Source organism: Coturnix japonica, chromosome 11, assembly GCF_001577835.2.
Source record: "Coturnix japonica isolate 7356 chromosome 11, Coturnix japonica 2.1, whole genome shotgun sequence".
Taxonomy (NCBI): domain Eukaryota; kingdom Metazoa; phylum Chordata; class Aves; order Galliformes; family Phasianidae; genus Coturnix; species Coturnix japonica.
This window is the reverse complement of record NC_029526.1, coordinates 1,621,492-1,645,877: the sequence shown is the minus strand read 5'-3', so window position 1 is coordinate 1,645,877 and position 24,386 is coordinate 1,621,492. Positions and strand designations below refer to the sequence as shown.

The window sequence follows — 24,386 nt, the reverse complement described above, 5'->3', positions numbered from 1 at the left end:
TCACCACCGTGACCCCGCTCACAAGCCCGCTGGATTCAAGGAGATGCCGAGGAACGCTGTTACACACACAGCGTTCTCTTAGAGACACCTCTGGCCTACGCCGAGTCCGCTGGCATCCTGTGTGTAGTTTGCAGTCGTTCTCATTTAGGGCATTGGGACCCCACGTCACCACTAAGTGGATGTAGGGTGTTGGTTTGAAGCACATAAACTGCGCTCAGTGAGGTGGCAGGAACACTACCCCCTGGAGAAGGCACGTCTGAAAGCATGGTCGCCACTGTACCCATCATAGGAATGAACAGCGATGTTTTGCTTGGCCTTGCTTAGCAAAGGCATGAGGAAAGCTTTAGAAACCCTCTCAGGGTGATGTGTTTCTTCAGTAAATTACTGACGCCGTAAAAGAACTGCCATTTCTAGTGTGAAACAGTCCCCAGTGTAAGAGTGCTCATATAGGCTTGGCTTTCTCAGCAGTACATACGGCTTTGTTACAGTTGTCTCTGCTCTCAACACTAGCGAGGATTGTGACCTGGTACAAAGGACCTGGTGGCATTTGATGTCTGTAGTTTATCCCAGTGGCTTAAGAACTCCCACAGGCTTTGTAACACGTTGGAATTGAAATCCTTGGCTTTGGTTCAGCGAACTGGGGTGAAGCCAAAGTGAAGCAAAAATGTATCTGCAGTGGTTGCGAACCTTTGCTGTCTAACCCTAACCTAGTTGGCATGACTAATAACCTGTACCTTAGGTAAGACCTTAACGAAATGTGCTTGCGTGTTTTAAACAGAGATTTAAAAGTATTGTATCAAAATTGACGTGGAATGATTGTGTAGTTTCTGTTTCTAGCCAGCGTTTGTCCCCTCACGTTCAGCAACAGGAAACCAAATGGAAGTTGGCCAGAAGGCTGTGAATGAGAGCTGTGAGGTGATGAGCTTGGACTGAGGCATGGGATGGAGCCCTTAGTGCTCTCCAGGAGGAGGGCATCTGGTATGCAGCTCTGACTCCATCTCCATGTGTACTTGGGGGGGGAGGGACAGGTTGACTATTATGTGTGTTGGAAACAAAAGGCAGTTCACCACAGTGTGCCCATAATTATTATTGAGGGAGTGCCCAGGTGGCTACTGGGTCTTTAAGATCATCTTCCTGTACTTGGGATGTGTTACACACACTTAGTAGGTTGAGACGGCGATTTGACTACATTTTCTATAAGTATTTTCTAAATGTCAAAAGTAGCTTTGGGTTGAAAATACTGTCATCTTTGTAATGCTGGCTAACATTGCTTTCCAACCGGGGGTTTCTATGTCCTCTGTAGGAGGGAACAAAAGGGGCACATTGGCATCTGGTAGCTGGAGGTTTATCTGTCGATCATGGAGCCAGTTCAGCTGAAGGCATTGGTTGTCAGAGCCTGCTATGTGATGCATGGGTCATTTCTTTATTGCTGTGTGTACTGAGATGGATGGTTGACTGTGAGGATACTACAGGTCTATTCATGTACTAAGTATTCCCTGTTCTTTCATTTTAATTTATTCTCTCTGATATGTAGCTCTAACTCCAGCTCTGCAGTGTACTGATCTTCCTGCAAGTCAAGTAAGCAGCAAGTTTGTTTCGTTTACTTTTCTTTTGAGGGGTTAAGGGGGCTGGTAAGGAAAGCAGATACCTGCCAGCCTATGTGATTCAGTAATTGGTCCAGCAGATCTATGCTCCCATCAAGACAATAGGCAGCACAACGTCTCTCCTTACAAACGAGACCATTTGTGCATCCTAGCTTCTTGAGAACACACATTTTAACCGTCATGGTACTTTTTTTACCATTGGAATGAATGCACTTCAGGACGTTCAGCCACTTTAGCCCGCTGGACTGGTTAACTGCTGGACTCTTTGACTTCTCCAGGTTACACTGAGGTGCTAACGTGCTTAATTTTAATAAAGTATATTTTGTTTTGTTTCCTGCTTCCGTCTTGTATAATTGTGAGGGGATCCAGAGGGGTTGCAATGCATTCTGTCCAAGGTGGATCTTTGCAAACTGCCAAAGGAACTTCCTAATTACTGTGAATATCGATGCATCTGAAAAATGAACATTGCATTTTTGTTGGCCATCTACTTCTATAACATCCTTATCTGGGGTCCTGAAGTTTCATTTCTAATGCTGACTCACTGCTTCCCTCTCCCATTGTGAGGAGTTTTATCATTATTTCACTTGCTAAACATTTACCTCAGAGGCTGATGAACAGCAAATGAAATTGGGACGTCTGCAGTTGCTGGGTTGCTGAAAGGTCGGTGGCTGTAGCTTGCTCCTCTTTGGGAATGACTTTTTGTTCCACAGCCTCAACGTCCTTCAATGAATGTAGGGTAAGGAAGAGGAGTTTGAGGTCTGTGTAATGATGTGCCTGCCTACTCAGGGACTGGAGCTGTCTGGTGAGCAGCTACTGGGACAATAAACAGGCTCTAAATAGGAGCAATTTGAGCAGCAAGAGCCAGACTTCCCACACAGCGCTTACACTGAAGGGACAGACAGTGTGAGGCTCACACACCACACGTGGCTGAGGAAAGAGGAACCCTGGACTCCTGTGAGTGTGCAGGGAGTGAGTGTGCCCACTACAGCGTGCAGGGAAAAGCCCTTGCAACTATTGCAATTATTATTACTTTTTATTCTTATTTATTCTGAGCTCACATACACCCTCTCAGTATTCTTCTACCAGCATCATCTGTCTTTGGTTGCTGTGTTTCTGTGTGTTTGTGTGTATCTGATAACAAACATTAGCCCCAGAAAGGGACTTAAAGAGTGTTCCCTTAGAATGGCTTTTATTGCTCCAAGGGAAAACCTTAATTCCATCTGCAGAATCAAACAGGAGAAAGACTCAAGGATGATTCTTTCCAATGCAAAGCCCTCTTTCATGTAAATAAAACCCTGAACACCTTACATGTGATTGCACAAGGCTTGCTCAATTCTCTTGTGTTGTAGAGATAGAATTGCTCCCATTAAATGGTTGGAGGATGTGTGGTTCTTTTCATGGCCTCTGACACAGCACCTTGGTGTGTTCATTCACAAAGAACATCCTCCAGAGCTCTGTTCAAACTGTTTATCCGCTGTTCTTTGTGCCCACACTCAGTCCTGCCCCATTCCTACCTCTTCCTTGTGACCTGAGCTCCAATATGACAAGGACAGAACAGAGCAGAAGTTACTGTGCCATTAAACATCACTGTGTAGAGACTGGAGGTTCCCCTGGGATCTGGTGTTCTAGAAAGCACAGGCTGGGTGGTGAATGTTACTGACACAACCTCAGACTTCCCTGCTCTCTGCACAGAGATGAGAACAGATGAAATTCTGGGCTAGATCAGGGTTAAAATGAGGCAGCACAAACAGTGCCCAGCCTGCCGCTCTTTACAATTCTTTTCCTTCTTGCCATCCCTTTTTTCTCTCACAGCAGGGAATTTAAGGCCCATTCCCAGGGCACCTCAGTCCTGTGCAGGCAGCTCCCTTTGCTCTTCTAGACAGGCTCCTAGCATTGGTCCCAGACATAGAAAGCAGCAGTGGCTTCCCAGCAGAAATACTGCAGTTCAGATAGGTGTGATACACTTGCTCAGAGAGCAAGTTGGCAATGGCAGAGCAATGGCCACAACCAGTCTGATTATTCAAGTGAAATACAAGCTGTGTGCTCTTCTGGATGACAACTTTACCACCTCTTTGCCTTGGGTTAAAGCACAACCTCCAGCACGTTCGTCCTGATGATAAAACAATCTGGGAGCAGCACTCACACAAGCAAAACATCCCCAAATCCCAGTTATCTCCTTCATATGCTCCATTCTGCCTTCATCTTTTCTCTGCTTTTCACATAGCAATTCTCCCTCCAATTCTTTCCATGTCTCTGCCTCACGTATTAGAACCTTTGCTACACAAAAAGTGGCCACTAAAGCTGGGTACTCACATCCTGAAAGATACTTCTTGTGCTGTTCTGGCTACGACAGGAACAGTAGATAGAAAACGAGCGCCACGTTACATGGCCTGCAAGTTCCAGATGTGGGCCTCGTGTCTGCAACACATCAGCCAGAAGAAGTGAAGTTTCCACAGTGCTTTCTCCAAGCTGAACGGGCCCAGCTCCTTCAACTTTCCTTCACAGCCTTGTAAGTAAAAAGAGACATAACTGATGAGTCAGGATTGCTGTGTGTAAAATGTTTACCTGTACGGGAGTGTCACATCCTCTGTGATTCAAAAAACAAACAGGTTTTGTTCATGGCACGAATCCAGAGCTCTGAGGATGGTGGCAGGAGTCTGTAACATTTTGGAGGGCACTGATCCTCAGTGGTGTGTTGGATATGGCTGAGGAAGGGGCTCAATTTAGCCACTTTTGGTCTGCTTTCCTGCTGTTCCCTCACCCCCACAGCCACACAAAGGCCTCATATCATGGCCACATCTCCTCCAGGCCCTGCAATGCCAGCCCACTCTGTGTGCTCATCCTGAGCTCCAACCCCTTACAGTATTTACAAGTGGAAGCATCTATTTAAGCCATTTTTGTACCACACCTCAACTTCTGCCCTAATCGATTTCCCTAGAGGGGACCTGAGAAGTCTATTGTGTTTCTTACCCACACATCGCACTGTGCAGCTCCTCTCAGGAGTTGCTGAGGTGAACTTTGGGCCACGCAGCCCCACTCTCACACAGGTTCCCTACATGCAGCTCTGTGTGAGGAAATCCTGTCACGATTACGAGCCCTAAGCAGCCACGGGCCAAACCATCACTGTTATCGCGGCCCGGTGACACAGCCCGGCCGTCGGACATTGAGGTACGGCCGCCAGGCGGGGGAGGGGCAGGAGCCCCTGAGCGCCCCGCCGCAATCCCACAGTGCCCCGGGGCACGGCCCGCGGCCGCAGCGCTGCGCGCTCTCCTTTCCCCCATTCAAATGAGCCACCCTGGGCAGCGCCGCGGGGCACGTCGGGATTTGTAGTCCTCCACACCCATCTCAGAGTGCGGCCCCTCCGCCGGCCGGACTCGTTTTCCCGGCGTGCATCGGGGCGGGGCTGAGCGCTGTGGGGCGGGGCGCGGAACTCGGGCGAGAAAGGCTGAGGGGGTTCGCGCCGCGCACGGGGCCGCCGCCATAGTGGGAGCTGTGGGGTGAGTGCGGGGGGCGGGGCGGCTCGGCGCGGCCCGGCTCTCGGTACCCGGCCTCGTTCGGCGGCTCCGCGCTGCGGGGCGTTGCCGGTAGGCGCTGGGCCGAGCCCGGCCCTGACCTTCCCCGTCTTTGAGGCGGGGGGGCGGTGGCCGGGGCCGGGGGAGCGGGGCGGTGGGGCTGGGCGAGGCCCCGCGGGCGGAGGGAGGCGCCGCCGCCGCTCGGGTGTGGGGAGGCGATTTGTGACGGGGATGCGGGGCCGCCATTCTGTATGTGGTGAGCGGCGGCCTCGCGCGGTGCCGGGCTGTGTGGGATGAGATAAGTGCACCATCCGAGCCCAGAGCTGTCCGGATTCGGGCTGAAGTTCCTGCCCGAGGCTTTAGGGCTGTGTGTGTAGCCGAACAAAGGACAGATGGGTGCTGGCTGCGGAGCTGGGGCACGCACCGACCTACCCAGGCGGCCCTTGATCCTGCTGGGGGTGACTTCGGGCTGTAGGAGCGATGGAGAGAGAAGAGGTGCTGGCAGTGCAGAAGTTACAGTGTCATCAATGAAACGCATCTTCCCATTGGAAATTGAGGTTAGGTGTGAGGAAGAAATCCTTCCCCGTGAGGGTGGTGAGGCGCTGGCACTGCTGCTCAGAGCTGTGGGAGCCCCCATTGATGGGCTCTGGGCAGCTCTGTCCACAGCAGGAGATTAAAGCCAGCTAATCTTTAAGGTCCTTTCCATCCTAAGCCATTCTGTGATAATACAGTGATATTGTGGCCCGCTTTGGGGCTGTTCAGCTCTTTTCCACCGTAGTTTCTGCTTGTTTCATATGCCTCCCTAAAAGACTACAGCTTATTCAGTAGGTAGCTTGAAATGTACTTGCTTTACCATTCATTTTACCTTCAGTTCTGAAAGCTCCCTTGACTTACTGCAGTTCTCTCTAGTGGGGTTTCTGTTGTCCTGCTGGTTACAGTAGGATCATGTCATTAATAGTGGTGTGTGGTATGTTCTGTGTAAGGATTGCAGCCAATACCAGCAGCTCGCATTGTGGATATCAGGGGAAGTTCATCACAGAAGGAGTGGTAAGGTGCTGGATCAGGCTGCCCAGAGAGGCTTAGATGCCCCGTTCTTACAGGGTTGGATGGGGCAGCCTGGTCTTGTATTAAATGTGAAGGTTGGTGGCTCTGTATATGGCAGATGGGTTGGAGCTTCATGATCCTTGAGGCCCCTTCCAAGCCATTCTATGATACTGTGTGCTTGCAGAAAGCAAATGAAGAGAGAAAAATGCATCATTTTGGAAGTGTGAGGTAGGTAGGTGCCATAGGAAAAGTTCTGTGAGTGTGGGTGTTGTGGTTTTTTTTCCTTTTTCCAGGCATATGTTGCGAATCTGGAGCTTAACAAAGCTCGGAGCCTGTTGGTGTGGAGATGAGGTTTAACAAGCCGTGCTTATGTGCCTGCAAAGCTTGTTGATCATAAAATGTGCTGCAGAAAATCTTCCTTGTTTTAACAGTGTCAGTCAGTAATGAGGGAATGCAGTGACTAAACCTACAGCGGGGTAATGTAATGCAGCCTTTAACTCGGTCCTCTTGCATTCAGCACCTAAGTCAGTCCACAGGACTGTGTTTTTGTGCTGCCTCCTTTAGGGCTGATATTTACAAGGCTGCTTGGACAAACATGCAACTGGAATTGTTCTTGGATGGGCCAAACTGTATTGTGAACAAAGGGTTCAGGTGGCAGTCAATGGTGGAAGATCTCGCAGGGATAAAACTGAATATTACTTCTGGTCTTTCAGTCCATGAACAAACCTGATTAATTTTTGAGTAATTGCAATGTAGTATTTTTCTTCTGTGGCTTAAAAAATAGCTCTTGGTTTTCTCTTAACCTGAAACAGCTGTCGTAATAGTCACAGGGATGGACAGAAGGAAACATCTGACAGCCTGTTTCTTGGGCATGAAACGTGTTGCTCTGCATAGAAGGTGAGGAATGACTATGGAGCAGCTGTGTTGTTCTGCCCTGTGCTCCCTGCCTTTCTGAAGGTGACCATTCTGGACTTCCACCTGGGGAACACAGCAAGGATTCAGCCTCGTGCATTGATATTCTGGTTTTTAGGTTTCATTGAGGGTACCATGGAATAAACAACCGCATATAGAATCAATATGTGCATAGCGTTGCTTAACAGCAAAGCTGTTGTCTTACCCAGTTATGGATGAAATAATAATATATGCCCATCCATTTGAACATCATCATCTAGGGTGCTTCTGTGACTCGTGGGTTGTCAGATTGCAGACAGGGTGAGCATCAAACTGAGCACAGCTTTTGCAGAACTACCTCCCCCGTCCATTTATTTACTAGTGTCCCTGTACTTGCTAACGTCTGTAACCACCAAAATACGCTTCGGGTTGGCATCATTCCTGCATTAATTTGTTTTAATGAAGTTGGAGGAGAGGGGGAAAAAAAAGAGAAAACTGAGCAAAGTCAATTGCACATACTCAGACTTAATTATTTCCAGGTCTGAAAGCATGTTTAGAATAATGTCTTGCCTTCTTCCCCTCACATTGAGATGCATTCGATCTCTGCCCTGAGCTTGCTTTCTTTGGAGGAGCACAAGCAGGACTCAGCCCTGGCCTTCCACCACCTGCAGGATGGCTTTCCATATAGGTGAGGGGACTGGGGGAGGTGAGAGGCCTTCAAAACTCAAAGGGATTCTGCTTAGACCTGGGAAGGGGGGCTTTTTCTCTCTGTGTAGATTGGAGTGTTGAAACAGCTTGCCCTGTGGGGGTTTGTGTTATCTCTGTTTTCAGAGGCTCTTGGGATCAAAGTAAAGGCCTGAGCAGCCTGGTCTGATCTGGCCTGATAGCCTGGCTGACCCTGTGTGGAGGTTGGAGCTCCTGCAATTCCCCACCTGAATTATTTAAGGATGCTACCATCATTTGCTTTGTTTCTTCTCTTGATAGCGAATGCCTTTGCTAAAGGCGGCTCTTCTGCTGTCGAGTGATTCTTGGTGTAGGCGCTGGGTGATCTGTTGAAGAGAAAAGTAACTAATCTTCTGATTGTGGTTCCATGCAGGAGGAACTCCTACCATGGTGTTTTACTCATGCAGAGTGCATAAAAATACATGTGTGTGCAACAGGAGCTGACACAGCTGCCAGTTCTTCATTGTCTCTCTCTGTTAATCAGTAGCAAAGGGTGCAGCAATGGATGGTCCAGATTGTGTGTGGATCCCCAGGTAGCCCTGAGCCCATAGCACTGGTTTAAAAGGAGCATTGCTGCTCCTGTTAAGTGGATCTTCTGTCTTCCAGAGAGCAGCCTGCCAGCTCGGTGTGTTTTAAAGCCTCATTGATCTTAAGAGAGCTTAACTTTGGTGCAGTGGTGTACAGGGCCAGCTTTAATATTCAGGGGGTGTGGTTTATTTGTGCTCGGATTTCTCGTGGAAGTGGTGTAGTCATACTTGGAAACTGCAGAATAGATGGGGAGTTTTTCCCTTCTGTCAGTGTGGTATTCTTTTAGGCTTTTCTCTTTTTTATTCCTTTGTTTTCTGCAGATAAGACTGCATTGAGCTTATTTGCTTGTGCTTGTTGTGTGATTCCTTGTAGCTTCTTCCGAAGGAAATCCAGTGTGTAATGCACATAGCTAAAGAATGCTACTTTACTCAGTACTACTCATACCCAAGTACTAGTTTGTGTTGATGTCAGAAAGAACGGGGTTCTTATAGAAGTGCTGACATGCACTTCTTGAACTCAGAAAGACTTCAGTTTGTTACCTGATAGCAGACAGCTTGCATGTGTCCAGGCCTGATAATGCAGTAAGCACAGCTGCTGCCTGGAACAATCCTTTGAGGCCTTTCTCTGTCCTGCAGAGATGTGGTGACAGCCCATCTCCTCCCAAGGTTGCCAGTGCTCATAGGCTTCAGGGAAAGCAATTTGTTTTCATCTGTCAGTGAATGGCAAAATACAAAAGTGGCTTTTCCTTCGCTTACATCTCTGTGAGTAGCATCACAATGTACTGACAGAATCACCTCCAGGTCATTCTCATCATTTCTGATTTGCTGAAGGAAGCAATAGGAACACATTTCAACCAGACCCCGTGTTCATCCCAACCTCTCATACCCTGGGTCAGGGCAACACAGAAGAAGGAATGAGTGTAGGTATGAATACTTAAGCTGTTGAAAGATCCTATGTTTCTGTGTTTTATGGACAGAAGCCTGAGGCCGTTGTAACCTTATTGTCATTGCAGGTTGTTCAGGACCCATGTGAAGTCCCATCTCTTCCTGCCCCTCCATCTCATACCTTGCCTTCTTTCCTTCCCCCTTGGTGCTACTGCCATCTGGATAATGCAGCTTCACTTAGTATCAGTGCCTTCTGCTGTGTGCCAGAGCAGTTGGGTCAAGGTTTATTGTAGCAGTCATCTCTCTGGTGGACCTGGTGGTACAGGGCATCAAAGGATGGGGAGGGAGCGTTTAGGTTATTGTGCTGCCTTGGTTTATTTGGCAAGATTGAGCAGCAACAGAATCACCCAGCAGTGATGCTGCAGTGGGTGGGGCCACGCAGGAGTTTTGTTTGGGGTGGCTTTGTTTGCATTGATGAGGGGCTGCCATGTTGAACTGGGTAGTCTGCAGGGTGTAGGTCTGAATTCCATCTGTGCTGCAGGACCTTTGCTTTGGGGTCAGAGATGTGGTAGTGCTGAGTGTACCTTTGAAGAGGGACAGTTGCTGGCAGCTGTAACCTCTATGGGCTGCGTTGGGCTCCTGCTTGAATACTGACTGCTGGCTGGTGTCTGAGCTGGGGATGAGCTCTTTAATATGTGCAGATTCCAAGCTATGTAACAAGTACTGTGAGTCCAAGTGTTAGACTCCACCGAGGCACACTGATAGCTCAGCCTTGCTGCTGTGCTTCTGGAAAGAACCTGTGCTCTAAACTTCCCAGCAGGAAACATGAGACACCGTGGAGGAAAGGGTGACGCATCAGAAAAGGAAGAGAAGCCTTTTGGGGAAGAGTGTATTAAATAGAACTGTGTATGAGGGGCACGGGGGAAGAAAAGAAGTCAGAATTAACCAGGAGTCATTAATTTCAGCAGATGGTTTTTTTTTAGTTCAACTCTCACTTCTCTAACAAAATCAACACTGTTGGATTTATACAGATTTATTTAGCAGTGTTTTACTTAACAGAATACAAATAGGTTTTGAAGGTAGCAAGCTTGCATGCTAATTTTAAAAGCCATGAAACCACTTTCTAAATATAAAATACCAATCTCTTAATTTCTGACTGGCTTAAAGGCTCTCTCAGTTTCATGCTCGAACAGAAGGTGGCTGGGGCTCAAGGAGCTGCAGGGCTGGTGTACAGCTGCAGCTTGGCTTTGTGTGATGGTGCAGTGAGCTCTTAAGGGGGAATACACGTTGTGGATTAAACAGATTTCGCTTCGAGCCAACTTCTTTTACATGCAGAAGAATAAGCTGGTGGCTGCTATTTATTAGTCAGATACTGTTTAATGAGATTCACACTTGAACGTTTAGGAAGGATGTCTGATACTTATCTATGTTCATAGGGTGGAGCTGAAGAGTTGATGGGCTACAGAAACTGAAGTGATTTTTCACTTGAGCTGTTTGCTGCACAGCAACCACCAGCCCTGGTGACTTATGGCCAATGTCCCATGTGCTGGGAGGGCACTGCATGGCCTGTCTGCCTCTGATGCTGGTAGCTAAGGAGATCTCTGCTGGTTTGGGTTGTGTTCCCCATTCATTGGGCGTGGATGTGTCTCCCACCTGTGAAACAACAACAGGACTGTGCAGCCAGGGCTCAGCAAGTCAAAACCGATCCCATGGAGTTTGCTTAGTGTGAGCCAGTGTAGAAGGGATGGCATTAGGGAGCACAGGGTGGTAAGAAGGCTTTTTTTGATTGGAAAAAAAAAAAAGAAATTATAGTCTGTGCTGCATTAAGAATTCAGCAGAGATGGACAGGAGAATGACACAAAGGCAGAATGCTCGAGCCCATAGCAGTCTTGACATTCATTCTGGATCTTGAGGTTTCTTCTGGAAGGTATGTGGGTGTCCGCAAGGTCTGTCCTGACAAATGTAGTGAAAGAGGAGAGTCCCATATTGCATTTTTGGTTGATTATCCCTATAGGGAAATCTGAAGGCCTTGCACAATGAGCTCGTGCAGATTAGTTCCCATGGGATCATTTGGTGCATTCCTAAAACCCAATGTGCTTGTGCAAATTCAGGACTGAGGCAGCTCCCCAGCAGTGTTGTGTGGGAGACCTTTGCTACATCTGAGGAGATTCATTGGTAAATCCTTCCTGTGCTACTCAGGCTTAGTCTGGAATTGTTGTATTGCTTGAGAGCTGTTGCTGAATCTTCTGAGGTGTGGGATGAAGGCTGTCTGAAAGCAAGGAAGTGACTTTAGAAAGGTATTACTTCAATAGAAAATCCTCCAGCACAAGCTGAGGTTGTCTGCTTCATGGTAAGGAATTCCTGAGTTCAGTTCATTCAAAATCAAGAATGATTTTTGCCAGCTGAGACAGTCTGTGTCCGCTGATGCTGCGGCCTAGTGTTACTCTTGTTTATGCAATTTCTCTTTCTCATAATCCCTTGTTTTGTTTTACAGTTACCGGCTGCAGGTGAGGATTCAGAATGGGAGACAAGCCTATCTGGGAGCAGATTGGGTCCAGCTTCGTACAACATTACTACCAGCTTTTTGATGCAGACAGGACTCAGTTAGGAGCAATATATGTAAGTATCTAGTAAAGATACCTTGTCCTGTCACATCCCTAGGCTTCCTTATTTCAATGTGTGGGAATGCTTAGGGTGGGTGCAAGGGGAATTGGTAATCACAGCCTGAACCTCTGATTAATCAGCTGAGGCAAGTGTTGGGTCAGCTGTGGGAGCACAGGTGAGAGTAATTTAGCTGTACTCCTGGAAGGGATGGAGCTTGACTCTACCTCCTCTAGACCTCATTTAAAGGCTGACCACCACTAAGGCAGCATCTCTTGGAGTTTGCTCCTCAGTGGAGATTGCCTCAGTGGTTCCCAGCAGACTGAAGGCTTCCATATGGGTGAGTTTTTCCTGTAAATAACCTTTTGGGTATTTACTACCATCTTTCATTATTGTCACCGTACAGTGGGATAGTGGGTTTTATCCTGACTTGGAATATCAGTCAGTGCAACTGCACTTGCTGAACTTGCAGCTTTTGCCTCCAGAAGATGCAGAGTGTTCTGTGTGATTACTGGTGGTGAGGAATGCTGCTGGGTGGCTGAGCTGTTCCAGCAAGGCACTCAAGTCTGACAGGTCTTCCAGCAGCATGTCCTGTTTTTCTGACCCTTGCTGGATGAGTCATATGAATATCCACCAAGTTTTGAAGGATTTAAGTTGTAGGATCACCGTCTGATGCCCCACCCTACACCTCAGCAGTCTCTACCAATACTGATAGCATTTGCTCTTTGGATTCTAACATGTTTGCTAGCTGTTGCCTTGTTTCAACAAAGGAACTGTGAACAGAGAGCCCATAAAGCAGGGAAAACCAAGTAGCCAATGTTTAATCACAGCTCTAAATATGAAAGTACTTAGCAGTTCCTGTCATGCCATTACTAAAATACTTCAAATCCTCAGAAGACTGGTAATAAGTACAGACTAATTAATTCTGGAAACGTGGCCATCCATACAATGAACTCCTGCTTTTTTTCTGCCCTTAGGGCCTTTTTACCTTTCATCAGCATTCAGTGGAGGTACCTATGCAGAAGCAGACTGTGTTATGCAGCTCATTGATGTAGTGTTTGGTGGAGTTCCATGAATGTGAAGCTTTTTGCCTGTTGCTGTTGCACGTGATGTAGTGTGCTCTGTGTGCTTTTTCTCGTGAATGAGCTTTTAGGCTGAAGTATCTCAATCGTTTTGTGCCACACAGGGCTGGCAATCTCTTAAAAAGCCTTTAGATGCACATTCCACTTTTCTGGGTGTGAATAGGAAATGCAGGTTGGTACCTTAGTTGAATGAAGTGTGTACAAGACTTTTTATCACGCTTCGTTTTTTCTCTGTGTGCTTGACTTGTGTCCATACTCTTAGACTTTCTTATGAAAGCTAACTTAGATCCAGAGCCAGGAACTTTAATGCTAGTAGAATCATGATAATGAAACTTAATCTACTTGATTTCCAGCTGACAGTTCTAAACTATTTTCAGTTTCTTTCCATCTCCCTTTGAGGTTGTTTCCAAATAGTTGGATTCTAAGGATACATGCCAAGAAAACAAAACCTCTTAATAAGATTTGTGAAGCATTACCTAAGTGAGGCTGATTGTTTTTGTTTTCTCTTTTCCCTCAGATTGATGCATCATGCCTTACGTGGGAAGGACAGCAGTTCCAGGGCAAAGCAGCTATTGTTGAAAAACTCTCTGTAAGTCTTCAATCCTTCCTGAATGTTTTGGGAAACAATGCTATAGACTGTAAATTAGCTGCCTCTTAAAAATGTGATTTATGTTCTATAGTGGTTACTGAGGGTTACCCTCAATGTACCTTGGTTTTTCTGGTATGAGTAGTTACGGTTATGTTTCTGTGCTGTGAAGCCAAGGTTTCTTCTTGCATCAAGTCAGAGGAAAGCATTTTGTAACATATACAGTCTGAAACCCTCCATGTTTTAGTGTTAAACTTGGAGAAGTTTAGTCTTTTTGAGATATGGCTCTTCTATAAAAATGGGTGCAAGATATGTGGAATATGTGCTTTTATAGCTTCCACTGTGTCCTGCTCAGGGCATGGTGTGTTAAACAATGTGACACAGTTTCAGGCTTTTTGTTTTGCACTTTGAGAAGAAAATCTTAGTTATTTGTCCATGTTTGTCCACATTATCACACAGCTCTTCCTCCTGTGTTTTGGGATCAGTGCTTTCATCCGAGGTATCTTTAACTGACAGGCTGACACTTGCTCTTAGGTCTGAGTTTTAGGTGCCTGAATTGCTTTTGAGGAGGCCACACACCTCGGAAATAGTACAGCTTGCAACTGCTTGCTTCCAGATGAGGCATGAGGAGATAGTCATGCTCTGGAGTTGCTTGTTTACTCACTGTTCCTTAGGCAGCTGGGCTACCAGCCACTTGGACACCCAACCAGCTAAAATTTGCATGGCCCCAGCATCTCAGGCTGCTACCTTGGATCTGGTCCAGTGCAGATCAGTCTGTTTCCCACCAGAGTGTTGTATCATCTTTGTCTTACCTTTTTTATGGTGGAAGTTGGACTTTGTGCATTCACGTGCTTGCTGCAGTCTTGCTTGGTGAATGGAGGCATATTTCTTTCTTCTAGGGAGGTATTTTAGTTAATTCATCTGTTTAAAGGAAGGAAGAAATGCAGCCAGATTATTTTGTGCCCTCCCCTACTGTGGCTTGTTGTGGGACTATAGCATCTTACCCTGACTCTTGCTCTGTAGCTGTCAGCACCGAGTTATGTGGGTTTTGTTTGCTCTTTTAACCTAACTTGTGCACCTGCTCTCTTTGTGCTTCTGGAATATCTGAGCATTGTTGGGCACATGGCTGAAAGTTTGGCACTGGAGTTCTTTTGCACTTCTGTGACCCTGTGTTCTTTAGCACTGGGCCTTAAGCATGAAGAGGCAGGTTTTTCTCTTGACAGCAAGATATCTGCTGTATAATAGCAACAATACAACTCCTTTCAGCCTGCTCTGTCAGATGATGCTGATACAATTGGACAAGGTCAAAAAGACATTGCTTTGTGAGCACTGCGCACCTGCCTGCACCCTTGTTAAAGAGTGGGAGCTGACACACATGCCTTCTGTCTTAAGTGGTGCTGGATGAAAGAATCATCTCAGAACACCTGTTTGGTTTGAGCAACTGATGTAAACCAGTAGTTCCAGGAGCTTTGTGGAGCAGGGAAGAAGCTGGAGTAGGTAGCTCTAATGATAGAACGCTTGCAGACCAGCTTTAGTGTTTGGTGAAATATCTTCATGTCTCTTGAAGAATCCTGCTGCAGTTGAGTTGTCTTGTATTATCCAAACCTATCCAAAATCTCTGCTAGTAAGGCCTTGGGTTTAGCTTATTGCATGTAGTAAGCTTCTCAGGCTGGACATCTTATAAAGTGAGAGTAGTGCTTGCAAGTGTGGTCTCTGCACTGTGAGGTCCATCAGAGAAAGTCAAGAATAGGATGCTGTGTAGCAGGTAGCTTGCTTCTCATACTTCTGGCTTAGTCTGTAACCGGGGCTGAGTTTAAACTACCCCCAAAAAACTTTATTCTTGCAGAATTTCTCATGATTTAAAAGGAGAATTCTGCAGTTCTGATAATGAAAGGTCCGGAATCTTTCTCAGAGGACTCTAAAAGCTTTGCTTGTGGCTTTTCCATCATCAGCTGCTTTTACTGTACTCTGCATGTAAAGAAATGCTTCTGTCTGGTACAGGTGGGTACCGTATGCAACCATCCTTTTGAGTTAGTTTCCCTTGATCTTAAATATTGGTGATGCTGGCTGACCCTACTCCATCCAGTCACTGTATTCCAGGGGGAATAGCTTGTTTGGCTGCCCAGCCATTAGGACCCTTTTTCTCTGATGGGGTCAGTCAGTCTTTGAACAGGTACCGTTGTGCCCAACAAGACTTTTGCAGTACCTGCTTAACGTGTAGCTGTTGTGCTGAGGCCAGTTATGTAGTGGTCTAATTTTCTGAAGGATGGGTGTGTGATGTCCCAGCCTATGCTTGTGCAGACTGGGCATGGGCACTGCATATTCAAGTTCAGGATGGTGACCTTGGAAAACGTTCTTCAAACTAGCGGGCTCATTTTTCCAGTTCATGGTAGTTTGGCATTATTAACCCAGCCAAGAGGAAATACTGGAGGCTTTATTCAAAGCTGTTCTTGAATAGTGTCTGTCTGCAGTTGGAGGGCTGCTCTGTACGCTTACTTTGTTACCCTTGGTCCTGATCCTTCCACGGTTGTGTTCTCTCTTAGCCAAGGATATAGTTTCCTTGTGTGCTTCCTGAAACTTTATACTTGTGTGGCCAATATGGTTGTTCATGTTATTGCTAGTAGCACTCCTGTCTTCTCTTCTTATGTCTCTGCCTTCTAGAAAGTCTTTAAAGCTCTTTCCACTCCAGGGTAATGCAGAACTTGTCAAAGGGCGTGTTTGGGTCTGTCTTAAGCCTCACCATGACACGAAGTAACTGGCTGTTACCCAGCTGAGTAGTTTCGAGTTGCAGAAGCTCTCTATACAGTACTACTAAATACTGTCTAATACTTTGTAATGTTGGATTTGTGTTTTGTGAGTTCAACAATGCAGTGACTCTGTTTTTTCCACTTTTCATTACAGAGCCTTCCTTTCCAAAAAATACAACACAGCATCACAGCACAAGACCACCAACCTACACCTGACAGCTGTATACTCAGTATGGTAGTGGGACAGCTTAAGGTAAACTCTTTCCATTAAGCAGTAAGAAATGCTTATATCTTAGGTTTTTGCAGGATACTAAACCATCCAGTTTCTGTAAACAAAATACTCTCTCCAATGGGGAAGGAATTCTGGTGAGGTTGCATTGGGATGTTATTCTTTTGCTGTTCAAGTTTATTAAGCAAGTACTTCAGATAGCTAGCACTAGGTAAAATCCCCTGTAATTTGATGGTCGTTGGCTCCTATCCAGCAAGATACTGTGGTTCTACTACATTGTGCACGTAAGTAACACGAGGACTCAAGAAGCATCAATATTTTCCTTATTCTGTGTAAGATTTTAGTGTCAGTTGCACTCAGATGCATCACTATGCTGTTCCTGGACAACAAAGCATCTCTAATAGAATATTCTGTAACATTTACATGGAGCTGTGCTAGTGTTCATCCTTTGTTACTTGACAGCTCTTCAGTAAGACCACACTTTTTTGCTCTCTTAGAGTACAAATCCATAACCCTGGTGTTAACCTGGGTAGGCAGAAGCAGTGAGTATGTTCCCTCTTGAGTTCAAGCGCTTCTTGCCAAAATAATTTCTTGTAAAGAAAAGCCAGAATAGTTTTCAGGCTGTAGTATGGTTACGCTGCTGTTTAAGTTGTGGTACTGAATTGCATGAGCTTGCTCAATCTCATCATCTTTTGAAGAAGTGTCTGCAGCCTTGGTATGTTATGATGCAAGTTAATGATGCTACTTAATTAAAGTTGTTCTAAAATCTGCAAAAGTATCCTGTATTTAAGAACTTGCACTCAGTGGGCAATGTTTTATAACTACAGTGATTTCACACTGAAGTAATGATCAGAACAAGATTTGTTGGAGTTTGTTCCAGCCATGCTGTCATGTCAAGACTCCAAAGCCATGCAACCTTTAGAGTTGCTTTGGGCCCTGTTTCTCTTAAAGCAGCCATTTAGGCTTCCTTGTCCTTTTAACTTTAAATGGCACTTCTGTTAACCTTCAGACTTCAACAGAATGTACTGTTAAGAAAACCTAGGACTGAAAGCTTAAATCTCTTTGCCTAGCAAACATTTTTTTGGGCATCCACTTCTAAGGCCAATGCAGATGGCTTTGGCTCTCCATAAAATTGCTCCTGTTTCCTAACTGTGAGTTGGATTCCAGCTTTCTTGTTGCTCCCTCCTGCTTGCCCATACTCAAAAGAGTTGTGCTCACAGAAAGCACTGCACTGCAGGGCAGGTGTGAGGTCAGACATGCTGATCTCATCTGTCTGGTGCCTGGGTGTGCACGAAACTCAGTGATGTAACCAAGGCACCTTTAAGGTCAATGTCTTGGGCCACTCACAGCTGCCTCTGGTTGTGCACAGTCATGTTTTTAAGCTTACTGTATAATCACCAAGTGGATCAGAGCTGGTATTAAAATGTGTGGTTTAGTGCTCAGAAGTGCTGTTCCTCACTGAGGAAGTGTTCAGAGAGCCCAGTGTGATACTCATTACAGCTAGACAAATGAAATACTCAGCGAGTCTCTAGCATGATGCATATAGTAACCACTCTTGTCAGTACATGAAGCTGTTTGTCATGCTTAGGAAATGCTTTTTCCTGTGCATGCATGCTAGCAATCACTTTAGTACACTTTAGTGCTGTTATAGATAAGGTGATTGAACACAGCTGGGTTCGGTAAGTAACCTAGAGCTGGTGAGTAACTCAACCCATCAGGAGTTTATATTGAACAGGATATGCTGTAGCACAAAAACAGAGCTGCACACTTATCTTTATTGAAAAGTAACCTTAATGGTGTGGCTGTTCTGCACAGCTCTGATTGTCTTAAGGAAAAAGATCCATAGCTGGATTTGAAGGGGAAAAACGTGTCTTACTGTTTAGTTTTCCTATTCACACAACCAAATTCTTGAAAGCTCAGTACAGTTAATGCATGTGCTTTTGAATTCTCTATTTGCAAAGCCTGCGTTGTTTTATATAGTGGAGGATCTTGCAAGAAAGTAACTAGGCTGAAGTACCTGCGGCATGCCTTGAGTGGTCATTCTTGGCCTTAACTCTTAACTCTTTTGGCCTTTCCCTTTGGTGTGGGATTTATCTGTGGTCAGTTGGTAACTGTAACTGTCCTGTGTCAAAGTCAGGCTGTGGGTCTGTCTCTCTGCTGTTCTGGTCTGCAGCCTTGTGTGCTCATACCAATATGATCTGTAAACTTGGAATATCTTTTGGAGCAATCTGATCTTAAGGGGATTGGACACAACAGCTTCTTGGAGAAGGCATTAGAGTGTAACAGAGTACATCTGAATGGGGTGGATGATGCCTCTAGTGAGGGTCAGACTCCCTGGCTGAAAAAAACACAGTGAGGGCTTTTATCAAAAAGCATATTGTCAAGTAAATATGCAAGATCCTCTCTAACTGATGTTGAGATTGGCAGTAATGTTTTCAAACCTGTGGATGGGTAATAAATGTGCCTCTGCCTACTTCAGTTCTGCTCTCATAGCTTTTTATTGCTGTTCATTATGTGTGCTTGCTTGCATTAACTATTAAGATCAAGCATCAGTTTAAGCCTTCAAGAGTGAGATTCTTTTGTTGTGATGCTAGTTCTATGTTCCTCCAGCATGTTACCCAGTATTTCCAGTGTGCTTCACCTAGTAATATATTTCTCCTGTCATGCTTAGGCAGACGATGACCAGGTTCTAGGCTTCCAACAAACGTTTTTGTTGAAAAATATTCAAGGTGCCTGGGTGTGCACCAATGAAGTCTTCAGGCTAGCCCTCCACAACGTGTAACCTCTGCCTTACCTCTGCTCCCTGCAGTCCTCACTGTCCTGGTTGAGTAAGGAGTGCCTTCTTCTGGCTCTTCTGTCAGCTGAGCTCGTGGTGGCTGAGAAGCATGGCTATGGCTTGCATATTCTCAGAGCAACGCGGCAGATCTGCAGCTCAATCTGAGTGTGAATTTTGAAGTGTTGTGGAATTCACGTGAATAACTAACTATGATGCAGTGTTACTTTTTCTTGAAAGGGAGAGGAAATTGTTAACCCAAATCACTGGATGCCTTTGCAATGCATGTTGGCTACATAAAGTGTTGCTTAAAGCCTGTTAAATGAGGCCTAACATCTGACAAAATCTGTTCTCTTTAGTCACTATCCTCTCCTTTGAGACAAAGATAGCTGCAAGTATGCACTTCAGTTAATACTTCCTATGGGGTGCTGATGGAAGGAGAGTAAAATTCTTTCCAGACAAGAAGGTAACTTTTTTCTTTGGCAGCTACACTTGGATTACAAGGTAGTACAGCATCTAATACTGTGATGTGACTCACAGTTCTGTGAGGTGAGGACTTCTTACAGATACAAACCTCAAGGCCAGCAAGGATGTAGGAAGAGCCAGAAGAGGTCAAAAAGCTGCCAAGGTCACCAGTGTTTGAGAGCTGGAGTCTGGAGAGGTGACTGAGGGCTGTGTACCTGCAGTGTGTAGATGTAAAGTAGTGTGGTACTTCTGCTAATGACTGGAAGTTCAGTATCTCCACTGACCCGAAGCAAACTCTTGGTGATGCCAAGCAACGTAACAAAGGATAGAGGCTGCAAACCACAGCTTGGGAGGTTCAGACTGGACACAAGAAAACAACAGTATGTGACTTTATTGTGGGAATTAGTAACAAGCAGAAGAGCAACTGTTTGGGGAAGAACTCTTCATCTTTTTTCACATGTCCAGTCCTGAATTACGTAGGGAAGGAAGAACTTCCCTCAAGCCAAAGTGCTACCAGCTGGGGTGTAGCTGTGCTTAACACACATGGAAGAAACCTGCTCTAAACCAGGCTGTTTTTGTAGAGGTAGGTTCATGTCAGTAATGGGTAAGCTCAAATTTGGTGAAAGCTACGTAAGCATCTACTAGTAGGTGCCTTGGTGACTTCAGAGGAGACCAGAGGGCAACAATAAGTATACAGAATGCTTACTAATAGCTGTAATTAATACTTAGTCAAGCTGGCAAGATTCTGCCTGGTGATTTAAATTTAAGTCATTAGAAGGGAGCTGAAATGAACCTGAACTCAATTCTGGCTTAGTCAAAAAAGACAACGTTAATAAGGTGCTATCAAATACAGGGTTGTATTTCAGACCTCAGTGTGCTCAGCTTTCTTAAAGACTCCAGTGTGTGCAGTATAAAATGAATATCAAGCAGTAGCAAGACCTTACTGGCATTTAAGCATTATGTCTGGTACCTGGGAAAGGCCAGAGATGTTACACTCCCAGACTTCAGCACACAGGACACCTCTTCAGGGTGGATATGGAAGCATCAATCTGGGCAGACGTAATGATGGTAGTTCCCCTGAAATAATTGGTGTGACTGCTGTCATATGTGCTAACGAACAAGATGGACAGCCAGGCTAATTCAGCACAATTGCTGTGTTTGCATTGTGTTAATTACTGTGGAGCCTCTGCCCAGTGTGAAAGAAGGCTTATATCAGCACGGCACAAAGCTGCTCAGTTCATCATGCTGTTGAACTGTGACTTTATTAGCACTTGTCTTGATGATTTTTCTTTCATAATTTTGGCTTGGACTTGCTGATACTTCTGCTGCCTTATTCTCTGACTGGAGGAAACCAGATTCCTCACTCACACTGTCCTTCATGATTTTTTTGCTAGTAGTTTATCTTCCCCACTTGCCCACTCAATCACATCAGTTTACTTTGTTCAGTAGCAGGCTTGGTAGCTGGATCGTATCTTACCGGTTTCTGACCTTTCCTTACTCTACCTTTTTTCTTTTCCTTTTATTTTTAATGTCAGAAATGCATGCAGGATTTGTATGTGGGTGCTCTGTGCATTTGTGTTTGCATAATGATGGGCTTTAGTCTCTGTTCCTTTTCTAATAACTGCTGACACTTTGTGTGATGGCTGCTGAGCTCTGAGCTGCTGTTTCCAAGAAGTTACTCATAGAATCATAGTATATCCTGACTTGGAAGAGACACTCAAAGATGGATTCTGGCTCCTGGCTGTACACAGGACCACCTGAAAACCAATTTCAGTATCACTTTCCTAAGGGACAACAGCTAATCTAGCACCCTGTTTAGTTTTCCTCCATGGATATCCTTGGAAATGCATCCTATATGGATATACCTCTTGACACTGCATATCACATTTTTTTTTGCTATGAAATCCCTGCAGTTGGTTTTAGATTAGAATTTTCTTAGTGTGCTTCAGTCACACGCTCTGCTCTGAGTGCTGTGGCAGACCTCCTGTTCCGTGATGTGGTTGCTGTTCTTAGCAAGCTGCTCCTCAAAGTTGTCTTTGTTCCTCAGTCAGTTTTTCATCTACATACCTTTCACATTTTTATGGTGTTTTAGGGTGTTTATAGATAGCACCTTTCTTCAGCCTTTTCGTTTGCTTTTCTTGCTAGACAGGTAGGCCACTCAGTAAACAGCATTTAAACACCTTGTTTCACATGTTACTCTGGCTGCTGCTTTTCAATACTTCCTTTTTATACTTCCCCCTCCACCCCCTCCCCCCCCCCCCCCCCCCCCCCCCCCTTTTTCATTCTGAAAGCTTAAAATCCTCCAAAAAGGCAACTTGAATACAATACGGTCAGCGTTAGGGGATTGTTTTGTTACCAGACCCTATGCATTGTTCAGATTAAATCCTATTGTAATCTCCACCTCGTATTGAGGCTGAATAATGTCTCTGAGACTGGTAAGCATTAGATTGGAGAAACAGCCTCCCTGCAGTACTATTCAACTCAGTACTATTGATATTCCTACTTCTTGAGCCCCTTATTCCTGTAAACATAGCACTGAATTGGCAAAGACAGAAGGTAAGGCACTGCTGGAAAGATTCTCTGTGCTTTTCAACTCCTTACAGCTACCATTTGAGAGTTGGTCCTGGCAATAGCAGCAGGAAGCACTGTGTTGCTGGCCAGCTGTACCTGCTCTGGGAAACCTTTCAGAAGCCAAGATCATTACAGAGAGACTTCAAGCAGCATTGTTGCTGTTGGCTTCTAGAGCAAATCTCTTTTGAGATCCAATCCAAAGCACAGCAGTTACAACCTATTTGAAAGCGTGTCATCTTAGGCTTGGTCCCTTGGGCAAGGCCCAAAGAAAGTCTGTATTTGCACACAGTGAGGCAGGCACGTTTCCACTGGTGTTGTGAAGCTGTTGGAATGAGATGTTTGTAATTATTCCACAAAACTCTAACAAACCATCACAGGATTTCTGTCATAGGTGTGTTTGCAAATGACTTGGAACAGGACCTCTGGTTGTGTGAGTGTCTCAAGGCATTAGATACCTTACAGCATGCAGTGTTAGCGTTAGCTTTTAAAGTTTTCTTACCGTGTATTGGAATCCATTTCTCAAGACAGAGCTTTATTTTGAACATTCTTCCTTTCTTTCCACAGGCTGATGAAGATCCTATCATGGGATTCCACCAGATATTTCTATTAAAGAATATCAACGATGCCTGGGTTTGCACCAATGACATGTTCAGGCTAGCATTGCACAACTTTGGCTGAGCTGGCGACCCCGAGGCACCTGTTCTTCTTTATTTTCCCCCTCCTCTCCTCTTACTGATATTATTCACACTCACAGAACATTCCAAATATCATACACAAACCTGCAGCACTGCAGAGCGCGAGCGAGCAAGAGCTGTGAGCTGCCCTTCTGCTGAGTTTACATTGTCACTAGATGAGTTCCTTGTGCATGATGTTTGGAAGTTAGTTAGCTGCATTTGACAAGAGAAATTTGTGTTGTACCAGCATGCCTCGGAAAGAATTGAAAACGCAAAAGGTTGTTGTTTGATGTACTGACAAGATGCTCTATAACCCAAAGAATTGAAAGAACAGCAGCCTGTACAGCCCAGATACCGATTTGTTCAGATGTTTCAATGCTACATTACACAATAAAAACATGAGATTTTTCTTAACAGTTTAAATAGCTTTAATGAGTTGGATATTGAGTACGTGGTGACGATGTTAGGTTTGGGTACCCCTCATTTGCTTGGTAGGGAGATGCCTTTGTGAACATAGAAGCTTGATGGTTTCCCCAGTAAAGGCTGCTTAAAACAGCTTATTTCCTACTTCTCAGCAGCTCCTAGAAGCTTCCAGCTCCACTTTTAACACTGCTTGATGGGGTAGATCTCAGCCATTTGATTTAACCATTGTAAAGCCCTCAGATAATTCACAAAGCTGACAATTGTAGCCTGCATTTAACCTTCATGACAACTCGTGTTAACCCTCAAAGCTGAAGAAGGTGGCAGTGTTTTCTTCGCACGGGACAATACTCACTTCCAGCTCCGGTTTCTGGTCCATCTCATAGTGCCCTTCAGTTTGTATCTGGTCCTGAAGTCCTGGCTGGATGCGCTGTTTCTGTTCTGACGTTCCTTATGCAGCCAGAGCTGGCTGATAGTATTACGGTGTGCTTGGCTGTCGTGTCCCCGTCCCCCTGCAGGTGGCGGCGTTTCGCTAATAAAGGGGTTGAATAAGCGGATCTTTTCTGCATCCGACATGGCACGGGATCAGAATCGCTGCTCCTTTACCTGCAGACCCCACTATAAACCATCTGGTCCAGCTTTAAGACGGCTTCAGTCTGAGCATCTCAAGTCGATGAAACGCATTGCTTCCCTTTTCCACGCTTCTAAGAGCAGCACGGGGTGCGATGTGCTCCGCTCCCCACTGATCTTACAGTATTTCCACGCCTTTACCCAGAGCAGCTGTGGGTGCCCCAGGCCGTGATGGGCCTGAGCAGGGGGGCAGGCAGCCTATGACAGGGGCCCCACCGCCTCCCCGCTCCTAACGCCCAACCGGAGCTGGGCGTGGGGCCGCATCTCGCTGTTACATGAAGCGGTTGTAGCCCCGCAGGAGCCGCTCGTGATCCCGTTTTGTTGCCCTGCCTGGAGGGCCGGCCCGGAGCTCAGCATTGCCGGGGCGGTGCCGATGTTCGCCCCGCCTTCGCCGCTCCCGGAACCCGTTGGCCCGGCGGATG

At 45.8% G+C, this 24,386-nt stretch overlaps 1 protein-coding gene and 1 long non-coding RNA gene across 3 annotated transcripts; one reads left to right on the top strand and one right to left on the bottom strand.

Moving 5' to 3' along the window:
- Nucleotides 1-63: 63 nt before the first annotated feature.
- On the bottom strand, nucleotides 64-4,892 carry LOC116653961. The gene is made up of 2 exons (XR_004308645.1): nucleotides 4,575-4,892; nucleotides 64-4,110 (listed from the first exon to the last, which is right to left on the bottom strand). It is a non-coding gene; the product is annotated as an uncharacterized LOC116653961 (long non-coding RNA).
- An 86-nt stretch (nucleotides 4,893-4,978) lies between these two features.
- NUTF2 (nuclear transport factor 2) lies at nucleotides 4,979-23,337 on the top strand. Of its 2 annotated transcripts, none has more exons than XM_015873781.2 (5): nucleotides 4,979-5,101; nucleotides 11,681-11,805; nucleotides 13,387-13,458; nucleotides 16,357-16,455; nucleotides 22,805-23,337. In XM_015873781.2, the coding sequence occupies exons 2-5, from the start codon at nucleotides 11,707-11,709 to the stop codon at nucleotides 22,916-22,918; spliced, it is 384 nt and encodes a 127-aa protein (XP_015729267.1). In that variant the 5' UTR covers nucleotides 4,979-5,101; nucleotides 11,681-11,706; the 3' UTR covers nucleotides 22,919-23,337. The 2 variants fall into 2 exon arrangements, with proteins under 2 accessions (XP_015729267.1, XP_015729268.1); XM_015873782.2 differs by having other exon boundaries at nucleotides 5,062-5,188.
- The last annotated feature ends 1,049 nt before the right edge of the window (nucleotides 23,338-24,386 follow it).